The sequence below is a fragment of the Gopherus evgoodei genome, chromosome 1 (assembly GCF_007399415.2).
Source record: "Gopherus evgoodei ecotype Sinaloan lineage chromosome 1, rGopEvg1_v1.p, whole genome shotgun sequence".
NCBI classification, from domain to species: Eukaryota; Metazoa; Chordata; order Testudines; family Testudinidae; genus Gopherus; species Gopherus evgoodei.
Window position 1 is genome coordinate 295,337,300 of NC_044322.1, and position 14,413 is coordinate 295,351,712.

A 14,413-nucleotide genomic window follows, 5' to 3' on the forward strand; every position below is an offset into this window, starting at 1 on the left:
TTTTTTGAAGTAAGCTTAGGAATACTTTGACTAATTACCTATTCTAGTACCATAAAAGTAAGTTTGTTGGTCATATAGCTTTTGCAAAAATGAGAGGCTGAACTAAAGTAAAAGATATGCAAATATTTTATTTCTTATGCATTTTGACCTGGTGTTTTGCAGGCCTTGGGTGGAATACAAATATAAACTTTTAAAAAGAAATTGAGCTTTTTAAATATCCTGATCTTAGCTCTAGTATTTCTAACCTCATGCAATGCTATATCGTAGCACTAGAAATAAATCTACCCTAATTTGTTCTAGATTTAATTTCAAGCCCTGGTTTACATCTCTCAGGAAAGAGTAAGGGTAGAAGGGAACCAGTCACACTCTGAATCACTAACAAGAAAACGGAAAATACTGTAAATGGAAGTGGTCATATTATTGTGCTAGCTCTTGCCACTCTGAAAACATCAACTTGTTTGTCTTAAAGTACATCTTGAGATACAGCCCTGTCATGGTATAAACCCCTACTCTGAACCTTAGCGTCCAAAAGATGGGGTACCAGCATGAATTCCTCTAAGCTTAATTACCAGCTTAGAACCTATAGCGCTGCCACCAACCAGGAATTCTAGTGCCTGGTACACTCTGGTCCCCCCAAGACCTTGCCTGGGGAACCCCAAGACCCAGACCCTCTGGATCTTAACACAAGGAAAGTAAACCCTTTCCCCCACCGTTGCCTCTCCCAGGCTTCCCCTTCCTGGGTTACCCTGGAAGATCTGTGATTCAAACTTCTTTAATCTTAAAACAGAGAGGAAAATCCACCTTCCCCCCTCCTTCTCTCTCCCCCTCCCAGACTCTTCCTGAGACAGAAAGTAATCCTAATACAGAATGAAAATTAACCTTTCTCTCCCCCTTCCCTCCTTTCTCCCCACCAATTCCCTGGTGGATCCAGACCCAGTCCCTTGGGGTCTCACCAGAATAAAGAAACAATCAGGTTCTTAAACAAGAAAAGCTTTTAATTAAAGAAAGAACAAAGGTAAAAATTATCTTTGTAAATTTAAGATGGAATATGTTACAGGGTCTTTCAGCTATAGACAGTGGGAATACCCTCCCAGCCTAAGTATACAAGTACAAATTAAAATCCTTTCAGCAAAATACAAATTTGAACTCCTTCCAGCCAAATACACATTTGCAAATAAAGAAAACAAACATAAGCCTAACTCGCTTTATCTACCCAGTACTCACTATTCTGAACTTATAAGAGCCTGTATCGGAGAGATTGGAGAGAAACCTGGTTGCATGTCTGGTCCCTCTTAGCCCCAAGAGTGAAAAACAACCAAAAACTAACGGCACACACAAAAACTTCCCTCCCTCAAGATTTTGAAAGTACCCTGTCCCCTGATTGGTCCTCTGGTCAGGTGACAGCCAGGTTTACTGAACTTGTTAACCCTTTACAGGCAAAAGAGACATGAAGTACTCCTGTTCTATTAACCCTTAACTATCTGTTTATGACAAGCCCGCAGTGACTAAGCATATCTTCATATATTTGAAGTTTGGATGGTAGCTTTAAAGAAATAACATTACTTAATACCAGGTTTTGTGGGGTCTTCTTGTTTTAAAAAACTGATGTATTGCAATTTTTTCTTGACAGTTCCTTACATGAGAGTTGTTTTAAGTCAACTGAAAAACTGTTTTGTAAGAATGATTATAGTCCAACAAGAGTAGATGAGTAAAGTGAGTCTGCCAAGTTTAGTAACCTCTAGCTTTCACTTGCACAGAATTGTAATGGTGCTTATGGGCACTTTTTTATTAATTGGTACTTAACATTCTTTGCAGTAACTAAGGTAAAGTGTAGGCTTTAGATGAAGCTCATACCCACTTGACTACTCAGAGTACAGCATGTGTTTTGCTTCAGCTTCCTCTAGTGCAGTGGTTTTCAACGTTTTTCATTTGTGGACCCCTAAAAAAATTTGAATGGAAATGTGCACCTCTTTGAAAATTGTAGACATAGTTTGTGGACCCTGAGTTGAAAACTACTATTCTAGTAGTTGATTTAAGAAAGTTAATATTGGCATCAGTTAGCCTTCCTGAAACTTGACTATCCTCTATTCCTTTAAGTGCTTTTCTTTAAATTTTCTATCAACCTCATTTGGTTAAAATGTCAAAAAAGACACAGTATTCTCTGTGTAACCTAATAGCACCTATATACGGAAGGGACTATCACCTCCACTTACTCTGTGATCCTTTTGTATATGTAACCTGAAATCATACTTGTTTTTTCCTCTGCCATACCTCTTTGTAAGGTTCATCCCTAAACCTTTTTTCCATTACTACTATTGGAGTACTTTCCCCTCCATTCCAATATTATTACTTTTCCGCATTAGCACAGTGTGGAGGTTACACTTGTAAAACGCCTGGCTTAAATTTAGCTAATATTTCTAAATAAATTAACAGAGTAAACAAGAATAAAATCTAAGTATTCCCTGGCTGGCAGTAAGTCATTGCTAGATAGGTTCAAGAAGCTACCAGATAGACAGGAGTCTTTCAGTGGGGGAGAATGAACATGTCTAGAGACTCCAAAGATCTGTAATGCTGGGGAAAAAAGTTTAGTTTTTTAAAGAGGAAGGTAAAAATCTGAAGATGCTAGTCAAGCAGTGACTTTTGCAGTTCTAGCTGTTGAAAATTAATTTGGTACTCAGTGCTTCTTACACATTGTGATCAGGACTGTGGGCAGACTTTTAAAGGTATTTAGGATCCCAAAAATGTAAATAGTTACCTAATGGGATTTTCAGAAGCACCTAGGTGCCTAACTCTAACTTCCCTTGATTTTAGTGGAAGTTTAGGCACTCTGGTGCTTCTGGGAATCCCATTATGCTCCTTATTTAGGAGCCCAGTGTGCTTTAACAACATACTTCTGACCAAGGAAGAGGAGGTAGCCACACCTCCCTGCATATCCTTGTACAATAGGTCAGGTGCATATAACAATTCCATGTAGAAGCACTTGTGAAAAGAATGGCACTAAATGAAGTCTGTAATGCTAGGTTATCTAGGGATTTGAAGAAGAACAGCAAGGTATTTTGCACATGTTAATGAGGAACACCTTCCATGCCTGAGGGTTAGCAAGGAGGTGTGTGCAAAGTTGTTTGCTTGGAAACAGAGCAGGAGTACTTGTGGCACCTTAGAGACTAACAAATTTGAGTATAAGCTTTCGTGGGCTAAAGCCCACTTCATCGGATGCATGTATTGGAAAATACAGTAGGAAGATATATAGAGAACATGAAACAATGGATGTTACCATACACACTATAAGTAAAGTGATCAGTTAAGGTGAGCTATTATCATCAGGAGAGAAAAAGAACTGTTTGTAGTGGTAATGAAAATGGTCCATTTCCAGCAATTGTCAAGGAGATGTGAGGAACTGGGGTGGGGGGAGGAATAAAGATGGGGAAATAGTATTACTTTGTGTAATGTCCCATCCACTCCCAGTCTTTATTCAAGCCTAATTTGATGGTGTCCAATTTGCAAATGAATTCCAATTCAGTAGTCTTTTGTTGGAGTCTGTTTTTGAAGTTTTTTTGTTGTAATTTTGTGACTTTTAGGTCTGTAATCGAGTGGCCAGGGAGATTGTAGTTTTTTCCAACTGGTTTTTGAATGTTATAATTCTTGACGTCTGATTTGTGTCCATTTATTCTTTTACTTACAGACTGTCCAGTTTGGCCAATGTATACGGCAGAGGGGCATTGTTGGCACATGATGGCATATATCACATTGGTAGATGTGCAGGTGAACGAGCCCCTGATGGCGTGGCTGATGTGATTAGGTCCTATGATGGTATCCCCTGAATAGATATGTGGACAGAGTTGGCAGCGGGCTCTATTGCAAGGTTAGGTTCCTGAGTTAGTGTTTTTGTTGTGTGGTGTGTGGTTGCTGGTCAGTATTTGCTTCAGGTTTAGGGGCTGTCTGTAAGCAAGGATTGGCCTGTCTCCCAAGGTCTGTGAGAGTGATGCATCGTCCTTCAGAATAGGTTGTAGATCCTTGATAATGCGCTGGAGAGGTTTTAGTTGGGGGCTGAAGATGATGGCTAGTGGCGTTCTGTTACTTTCTTTGTTGGGCCTGTCCTGTATAGGTGACTTCTGAGTACTCTTCTGGCTCTGTCAATCTGTTTCTTCACTTCAGCAGGTGGGTATTGTAATTGTAAGAACACTTGATAGAGATCTTGTAGATGTTTATCTCTGAGGGGTTGGAGCAAATGCGATTGTATCGTAGAGCTTGGCTGTAGACAATGGATCGAGTGGTGTGGCCTGGATGAAAGCTGGTGCAAATACTCACCATATCCAGCATGTAAATACTTTGCAATGCCAGCTACACTTTCTGGTGACATTGTAAATAAGAAGTAGGCAGCATTATCTCCTGTAAGTGTAAACAAACTTGTTTGTCTTAGTGATTGTCTGAATAAGAAGTAGGACTGAGTGGACTCATAGGTTCTGAAATTTTACATTGTTTTGTTTTGGAGGGCGATTATGCAACCAAAAAAATGTACATATGTAAGTTGCACTTTCATGACAGAGATGACACTATAGTACTTGTATGAGGTCAATTGACACCTACTAATTTTTATCATTTTTACAGTGCAAATATTTGTAATAAAAATAATGTACACTTTGATTTCAGTTATAACAGACTATAATATATTTGAAAATGTAGGAAAACATCCAAAATATTTAATAAATTTAAATTGGTATTTTATTTAACAGTGTGATTAAACCTGAAATTAATCACAATTAATTTTTTTGAGTTAATCATGAGTTAACTGCAATTAATAGACAGCCCTAGTAAATATACTAATGCTTTCTCCAGTCTAGCGTAAAATGCCAGATGATGGGACTCCCACCACTTCCAGAGGTAGATTCTCTAGGCTAAGATAATTTGTCAGTAAGTACTTGCTGATACTCAACCTACGTTTTCCTTACTCGTTCCATTATCTTCCCTGTTATAACCTTTTATATCTCCAGAATCATTCCTCCAACTGTGGCTTTTAGACTTTCCTTCTGAAAGGCTGTCTCGAGTATGTGTGCTTTATATAATTTATGCATTTCTTTTTTTGTTTGCCAAAGCCCTTGCGGAATTCTTGGGCACAAAAATAGGGGGTTGTTAAATGGTTTAAAAACACACTTTACAGGCTGTTATTCCTTAGTCTACAAGTTGTTTAGTTATATGAGGGATTTCTGGGATGTTCTATTATAGGTGAATCAAGGTTAGCCAGAGTGTTATCTGATTATGCCATTTCAGGAATTTTTTTTAAAAAAGTGAAAAGATTAGAGAACCAATTAATTAATTGGCAAATAGTGTAAATAGTATAATATATAAACTATATCAAAGGAAGGTAATTCGCCCCTTATGTTTGGCTAATCTCTTAGGCAAACTGGTTTTCATAACAAAACAAAGAACTGAGTTTGTCCTGTGTTCCCTGAAGAGATAAGACAGAAGTTGCTTAGAGATGAAATTGCTACTAATCCCTAGAAACAATACACTACTCCCTCCAGATCAGATCTGAAATCCACATCAAGAGACCAGCATGCTTGATCTCTGTTCTTTGAGATAGGGTTGCAATAGACAGTTCTTTTAGATTTTCAAAAATTAAACGGAGGTAGAAGAAAATTGTTCCCAAGCAACGCAACCTGAGATGATTTCTAACCATTTTGTGTTCTTTGGGGGTTGTTGCAATGTCTTTGAGTATTCCTTCTACCTCACCCGAAGAAGGCAATTTTCACTTTTGTCATATTTTGTTCCATCTCATTCTGATGTTACCTATTTACTTCACTTTTGCTTCATGTCTGTGGCATTCATTATGCTCCTTAAATTAAGTCAGGACATAATAAATGCTACATGCCCCTTATCCTATGCCACTCCAAGAATCATTTAGGCAGAGGGAGTATGGAGTATTGCTGGCCCATACCCATTAGCGCTGTGGTCTCCAACCTTTTTATGCCCAAGATCACTTTTTTAATTTAAGGGCAGCCCAGGATTTACCTTGTCCCTTCCCTGAGGCCCTCCCAACTCATGCCATCCCCCCCGGTGTCACTTGCTCTCCCCCACCCTCACTCACTTTCACTGGGTTTAGGAGGTTAGGGAGGGGGTGCGGGCTCTGGGATGGGGCCAAGGGATTTGCAGTGTGGAAGGGGGCTCTGGGCTGAGCCTGGGGCAGGGGGTTGGGTGAGGGGTGCAAGCTATGGGAGATATTTTGGGTGCAGGAGGGGGCTCTGGGCTGGGGCAGAGTGTGGGGGTGCAAGAGGGAGTGTGGGCTGTGGGCTATGGGAGGGAGTTTGGATGCAGGAGGGGGTTGGGGCAGAGTGTTGGGGTACAGGAGGGATGAAGGTGCTGTCTCTGGGAGGAGGGGTCAGGGCTGGGACTTGGGGTGTAGGAGGGGGTTCAGGGTTGCTGGCTCTGGGAGGGTCTCAGGGCTTGGGCTTGGGGTGTGGCCTCCCACCAGGCAGCAACTTACCTCCAGTGGCTCCCAATTGGCAGCACAGCGTGGCTGCTGCTAAGACAGGCTTTCTGCCTACCCTGGCCCCACGCCGCTCCCGGAAGGGGCTAATGTGCACCTGTGGCAGGGTGGGTGTCACGTGGCTCTGCACGCTGCCCATTTCTTCAAGCATCGCCCCACAGCTTCCCTTGGCTACAGCTCCCTGTTCACGGCCAGTGGGAGCTGCGGAGGCAGTCCTTTCCAACAGGAGCAGCAAACTGAGGGAGACCTCTGTCCCTGCTGGACCACACTGGCTGCTTCCAGGAGCGGCGTGGGGCCGGGGTAGGCAGGGAGCCTGTCTTAGCAGCAGCTCCACTGCACCACCGGGGATCGCGATCGACTGGGAAGTCCTCTAGGATCGGCCCATCGATTGCAATCGACTGGTTGGTGACCACTGCATTAGCGGATCTCACAAAGTATCTGAGCTGTCTTAACCTGTGACAGAGCAAAAGTCCTGATGTATTTCTTGAGCCCAAAGCTTGTTACAACATGTGTTGCCACATAAGCCCCCGGAGAGAAGTCCTGAACATATTAATTACCTTTAACAATGAAATGAAAATGTCACTTTAAAATCTGCTTCCTCCTGTTATTGAATAGATATGGCCTATCTTTCATAAGACACAGGGAATGTGGTTAAATGAGTCTGCCATATGGAATTTAAGCTTTCCTTGTAGGACCCTTATTCATGAGTAGTCTTGCTAATTTTAATTGATAACTCATGTGAATAAGGTTCCACTGACATTGAGCCCCAAACCATTAATTTTAATCTCTATATTGCCTAATTAAAATTTTTATACATTTTTCAAATTTTGTTTTGAGATTGTCTTTTAAAAAATATTATTTTGGCAGCATGCCTGCTCTTCAAATAGCATACTCTATTAAAGTCTAAATTAATGGGAATCCCCTTTGTGTATGTGTAAAGGCATTGTATTTTGGAAACAATATTCCATACAACAGAGAGCTGCTGCTTGTTAAAATTACATTTACATATTTCTATATGGGTAGCACCTTTGCAGAGACATAAAATATTCATGGGACTATGCTTTAAGAGGCAAGTGTATCAGATTAATGTGAAGGAGAAAAAAGCTTTTCAACCAAGCTTTCTTTGCAAGTAAATCTCAGCAAAGCTGACCTACTTGAACCTGAACTGTTGCCCTGGAATTTCGCAAGTGTTGTGAAGACCAAAATTATTGAAACCTGAGTAGTGAACAAGTCTACACACTTCTTCTGCTGGGAGGAGCTGAGGGACAGTGCAGTTGGTGAAACACAGGGATACAAATATGTACAAGCTGCAGAGAGCCTTGATGCAAATGCTTGTACTATAATCAGAAGTATCTAAGGAGTTATGCTTCAGCATAAATTGTACCTGGTTTGGAATTACTAAATGGTAGAGGAGAATATTTGGCAGGAGTAAATTGGTTTTCCCTTAGCAGACTATTAGCTTTGCTTTCAGAATGAATAGCATTGTGGCTCGGATGTCTGCTTTGTGACTCACGCTGGTGTCTGAAGGCAAGTATACCTCTAAAAGAGCCTGTTGATCCGTAGGAGAAAAATAGACTTCTCAATTATAGTGGCTTTTAAACTAAATGTAAAATATGCATGCTGTATAGAAACAATTTTGATGCATCTGACAGCTGCTAATAGTTGATTTTTTTTTTCAAACACTTACATGATACATACTGCAGATTCATGTGGGTAACGTGAAATTATTTACAGATCTATTTTTGAGGAAGCCTGTTAGGTAACATTGCATGGTAGAATTGTCAGACCATATTCTTGTCAGAGACTTAATTGCTCCAGGGCTATTTCCCCCCACACCCTCGGCTTTTACGGTGTTGATTAATTTAAGGTCTCTGTTTCAGGAACTGAAAGAAATGTTTTGCCTTTCTTTGTTTTTTTTTATTTTTTTATTTTTTTTTAAGTATGGGTATTGCATAAGAGAATCTAAGCTGTGGCTGCTGCTGCACCAGTAGTAGCATGTCTTGATTGTATACTGAGCCTATGTGCTATATAAGCTAAGAATACTCTCTGAATGTAGTGTAAATTATTTAAAAGTTCTAATTTGCTCCGTAAGGGTATTCAGTCTGTGCTATTGATTTGGAGCTTAATTTGCATGCTTAGTATTAATACCTAATTCATCCAGAGAGCTTTCTTCTTTTTTGACCAACTCATGATTTTTTACTTGTAATTTTTTCTCTTATAAGAATAATTTTTTGTTAAAACCTAACCTTTTCTATAATGTGTTGCTGTGCTGTTTACATACAAAGATCTTTAGATTGTGTCCATCCTGTGCACTCTGATTTAGTTCCATCCCAAGCAATCTTATAAAAGAATGTCTTAAGGAGAGGGTTGTGACATATTTTTTCAGCTGGCTGAAAATAAATTTAAAAATCGATTTATTTCTAAAAAGAAAGCCCCAATTTAATTGCAAATACATATGGGGCATACATTGTATTCTTCAGAGAATGTCTTCAGTAGATTGCAATCTTCTTCACTATCTACTTTTTTCAAAGTAATCCTTATTGTACCCATTTCAGACCATCAGGTTTTTCTCCTCTGATATTCCTTGTTTTGTATAGTATCATATTACCTTATTTTTCTTCTATAAATGATGTATTAAAATCAGAAGCTTGCTTGCATGACACATCTATAGTTACTGGTAAAAAGAATCTGAACAGTGTCTTATGGGCACAGATGCATTCAGGATATAGAATGGTTATCACACAATTCATATTGAGTCATCTCCCACTCCCTCCTGTGAGTTGCCAGCAGATACACTTGGTTGTTTTGTTGGAATTTTGTAGTCTTGTCTCTTAGACTTTACATGGGGTGCGTAAATACATGGGGTGCGCAAATAATTGGGGTGACTCTGCAGGCATTAGATCCTGACGCTCAGGGATCTAGGAATCCTTTTAAATGCTCTTTGAATTTTTTAAACCAATTCTAGAGGTGCTGGCTTAGTAAATGTGCATTTTCCAAGTGATGATGGCACTTGCTGTGATTGGCATTCTGAATTTGTTCTGATGTGTTTAAAAAATAAAATATAAAAAATTTGCAACTTTTAAGCAAAGTTGTCATGTAGAAGATGGCCAGAATCTGAGCATTTACCACGTTGTCCATAGTGCTAAAGTGTCCCTCTCAGCAGAGGAGGCTGGTGCTGGTTGTGGTAAATTGAAAGGGTTTTTTAAAATTTGGGAGGCTGAACATATTGAGACCAGAACATTCTGCTTTTCTAGCTTGTAGACTGCAGAACACATCTTGTACTTCTTATTGTCACAATATGGAGTCTGCTGAAATCTGGGCCTGGAACTAAGGCATCATAGGATGGAATGTTGACTACACTACAGGTGTTAGTTCCCATGTCCACCACAGTATAACAGCGCTGCAGCTGTATCAGGCACATTTTTTAAAATTTCCCTCTCCTTCCTCACCCAAGTGTACTACACTGAAATGCTGAAGCTAAGGGACACACATAAATAAGAAATACAGGTAAAGTTCACAAGTAATGAGTGTGATGCTGAAAAAAGTGGAGCGCTATTAAACACTTGTGGAAAATCCTACTAATAAATCTGAAGATTGTAAGGAATATAGGTTAGTGAAGTATAAGAGAAGAGAAAATGAAAACATGAAGCTGGGGAATCCACAGAATTCTCCTGTACTTCAAATAGTATTTTTATGCTGGATACATATGTTACATGTTAGTTCCAAAGAAAGCATCATCTTTGGTCAAAAGGGACATTTTAAAAACAGCAGACCAATAAGTGAGATTTTTCCATCTTCATGCTGAGTTAAACTAAGGGCAGTTGATTAAAATATGTGATATACACCAGTGGTTCTCAAATTAGGGCCGCTGCTTGTTTAGGGAAAGCCCCTGGCGGGCCGGGCCTGTTTGTTTACTTGCCACGTCTGCAGGTTTGGTCGATTGTGGCTCCCAGTGGCCGCAGTTCACCACTCCAGGCCAGTGGGAGCTGCAGGAAGTGCGGCCAGCACATCATTCAGAATCACCACTAAGCAGAAATAAACTCAAATACATTAGAATTCATTTGGAAATGTCTTAGAAATTTCTTACTTGTGGGATGAGCAAAATGGACAGATACAGGGAAAAAACAAAATATTTAGATGGATCATTTCTATTTGAAGGCTTATGTTGGAGCATTTCGAAGCATGTTTGACAGTAAAGAGCATATGTCTCCACTTGCCTTTTGGCTGTAGAATTGCATCTAAGCTGTGCCATGCTTCCAACTACTAATAGCATGACTTGGTTTAGATGGCATGGTTCAAGCCAGTCATAGACATATGACATTTCATTTTTTGGTTAGTAATGTGAATGCACTGTGCTACAAAAACATTACATTCCTGCCTGCCTCATTCATTCCACAGTGAAATTGTGCAGCTGTTACCTAGAATGATTTAAATCATTCTCAGACTATTTTTCCTTTCAATTTTAGAGAAAATTAAATGAATATCAACCCCTTTTTCAAAAAGGGAAAAGGTTAATGAGGTAGTGAAATGGGGTCACCAGAAGTAAAAGGTAAAGATAGGAGATCATAAAGGAGTAGTATCAAGAGTCATGTCACAGTTTTACCATTTAACAAGAAATATAAATTTTATTGTGGCAAATCAATGAAGTATGGCAGTTAATTGGGATAATGGGTATGAAAACTTGATCTTTGTATGTTGCTGAACTGAATCATTCAGCATTTAGCAAGGTTCTGGCACACTTAGCATTCATGTTATCCTTGGGTATTTTGGAGCTGTGGTTTCTGTGGATGGCACATGAGTTGGGTATTTCAGTCACAATCCTTCTTTAATGCCTGCCTTGCCTTTGGCGTGTGCTAGAAATTATTAGGCTGTTAAGAGGACTGAGCATTATTTCACAGTTCACAGCATCACAGGGAGTAGTAGAGCTACAATTATTTTTCTAAATCGAAAGACATTTTTATGTGCCACATACATACTTTGCACTGTTACAGCTCCGTTTAACAGCCATTGTAGGGACAATAGAATACTGCAGGCTGCTGTGTTTAGGTGTGACCCAGTGAGACAATGTGACATGAGGATGCTTAGCACCCCTCAAAATGGGAGTGACTGAGCATTAATTACAAACTGTTTTATCATTAACTTGATTTTGAGAATGGCTTCCTCCAACGAAGGAGAAATAGCCTTTGGCCACGTCCAGACTAGGAATTAAAATTGATTTTAGATACGCAACTTCAGCTACGAGAATAACGTAGCTGAAGTCGAATTTCTAAAATCGAGGTACTCACCAGTCTGGACGGCGCCGCATCGATGTCCGCGGCCCTCCGTGTCGATTCCGGAACTCCGTTCGGATTGATGGAGTTCCGGAATCGATGTAAGCGCGCTCGGGGATCGATACACCGCGTCCAGACTAGACGCGATATATCGATCCCCGAGCAATCGATTTTAACCCGCCGATGCCGCGGGTTAGTCTGGACGAGGGCTTTGTGTGAGGAAGGAACCCAGCTGAGCTAACTGTATATTTGTTTCTTTTGCATTGTCCAATTAAAATGAACCAGGTTTTATAATGACTTTTGTCTCAGATGCTGTATAGTAACAAAATGGAACCAGCAGAAAAGTGCCCAGCAGTGAAGAAAATTAACTTGTGGGAGTGGATGTGTTTAAAAAACTAAACTGCTTAGTGGTTACTGACAATTTGAATGGTGTTGATTGTTAGGTATGGGAAACAGGAGAATTGGCCATATAAAATCACTGGTAGGGAGGGTAGGGAGAAGGAAAAGGATTGGTTGCTTTACGTGCCATAGTTACAGCAGGTAAGGTTTGGTTCATCAGGTTACTACTATAAGGTCAGCTCAGAGTTCTTAAATGGTTTTTTTAAGTGAGTTTCGTCCTCCTTTGGTTAGCTTGGCTGCTTCCATTGAAGTCTTAATTTTAGGTTTAAAAAGGTGATTCACTGAGCTGCTAGTCTTAATTATATTTATCGGCTGTAAGTGTTTCTGCATTAAGCAAACATTATGGTTCTTTTTATTTTTGTGGAGGTTATATTGTGTTACTTGTTCGTCAGAAATGTAGAAAGAAAAAGTTAACAGAAGGAAAAAATTAGAATAAAATACTTGCTTGTTGCATGAAGTGTCTGATGGCTTAAAAATCAAAATAAGCAATAAGAATTCAGGTCAGTGTTAAGTTAACAGAAAAACCATCAGGTAGGGTTGTAGGATTGATTATTAAAAGTTAACTAGACAGACATTAAACGAGCCTGATTTTCAGGAAGTTCTAAGCACTTGCCGTCTGAAAGCCAGGCATCTCTAATGTGTGTCCAGTTAGACATTCAAAAGTGGAAGTACTTAAAATCTCTATTCTTTTAAGAATGCTTAAGCCACTACTAGTTTTCAGAATTGATATACGTTTCGTGAATTGTTAACTGTTAGCAAATGGGACTAATCCTTTGTTAACATGTAGACTTAAAAGGTTTATACTGGATTATTGTTTGGAGAGACTATCAAAATGCATCTCTCGCTTTGAATTGTAGCTTTTATTTTAATTTAGAATCCACAGTAATCATAGGTGACAAACAGTGAATAGCAGGAACCTAAACTAAAAGTAGAATTTAATCACTGTTATATAAAATAAAGCGTTGGCTCCCTTTTCCAGTACTCATGGTAGCATATTTTGAAATGAAGTGTCAAATAGGAAATCCACATTACTACATTAGATCATGAGTTGATCTTTGTACAGTATAAGTTTGGGGCCTGGGAGACAAGCAGGCAGCGGAATCTATTTAACAAATCCATTTGAAACCCTAAGTAATGACAGTTGCCTAGTGCCCAGCGAGCAGTGCTGAACAGCAGCCTGACTTGAGATATACTGATTGAATTAAATGTGAAATATTGCTGAAGTAGGATGGTGATTGGGGGGGAATATCCATTCCACTTTCAGCTCATTAAAAGAATCTGCAGCAGCATAATTTGAGCCTATAATGTCTCTGTTTATTGCTGATTTTGACATCATCTGGTATCTCCTCACATCAGAGTGTGCGTATGTATGTCCTTTGTGTCTGTTCCCTTTGGATCTTACTAATCAGAATGTGAGGTAAAAGTCTGTTACTGCAACGTTCTTGTTCCAACCAGCTAATGCTAACCAGCTGTCTGAGTGAACATAATCCTTACACAGACCATCTAACTCATGAAGGAAGAGGGTCCACTGCGACGTAGGTTTTCTTCATGTGCTGGGGTTTCGCCTGGTGTGTTTCCTGCACGATCTGATGTCCGAAAACTTGTCCGGAATGCTTCGTTTGGAGGATACAATGAAATATCTCCTGTTTTACCAGGTTTGTTTTGTCTCACTCTTGCTCAGTAGATCTTAATCAAAACAAAAAACAAAATTTACAATCCCAAATCCATCAATTTAGGTGAAAGCCCTTTACTAAGATGTTGGTATTACAGTAACTAGAATGAATATTCCAAACATATTTCTGGATGAAATCGGATTGTGGGAAGATATGTGAGTAAATAAACTAGCTTGTTTCAGAAAGAACATAAGTGTGTCTGCCTAAAAGGGATTCTGTGCATGCTTGATAGAGAATGTGGTGCTTTGTTTTGATTTGCATACAGGATGCAGTTTTTTGCAACTGAAAAATTATATGATGGGGAGAGAATATCCCCAAACGACTCTTAAAGTGAGAGACAGAGGTTTTTAAACTGTGTAGTTTTTAACAGCTCCATGGTAACTGCTGCAAAGTTCACACACAATTTCAGTGGTCTTGCTTAGAATGACAAGTCAAGAAGCTGAGTTAAGGCTAAAGTTTTATTCTTAATCGCAACCCCCCTCTTTCAGTATCGCAGAGGTCTCCAGTAAATGACTTTATATAGGGTGGATTGAATCTCATCTGGGTCAAACATTTTGACCTGTTCTGATAGGTGAAAGTGTGCATTG

The 14,413-nt window shown here is 39.6% G+C and overlaps 1 protein-coding gene across 13 annotated transcripts in view; it reads left to right on the forward strand.

Annotated features, from left to right (window-relative positions):
- The window catches only part of OSBPL8 (oxysterol binding protein like 8), a 205,240-nt gene that overhangs the window by 109,662 nt on the left and 81,165 nt on the right, over positions 1-14,413 (forward strand). Inside the window, exon 1 of one of the 13 annotated variants that reach the window (XM_030548685.1) lies at positions 13,630-13,808. The exons of the other annotated variants lie outside the window; for them this stretch is intronic. Coding sequence (XP_030404545.1) covers positions 13,664-13,808 — 145 coding nt within the window. The 5' untranslated portion in view covers positions 13,630-13,663. Of the gene's footprint in view, positions 1-13,629; positions 13,809-14,413 lie in introns of those variants that run through there. 13 annotated transcript variants of the gene reach the window in all.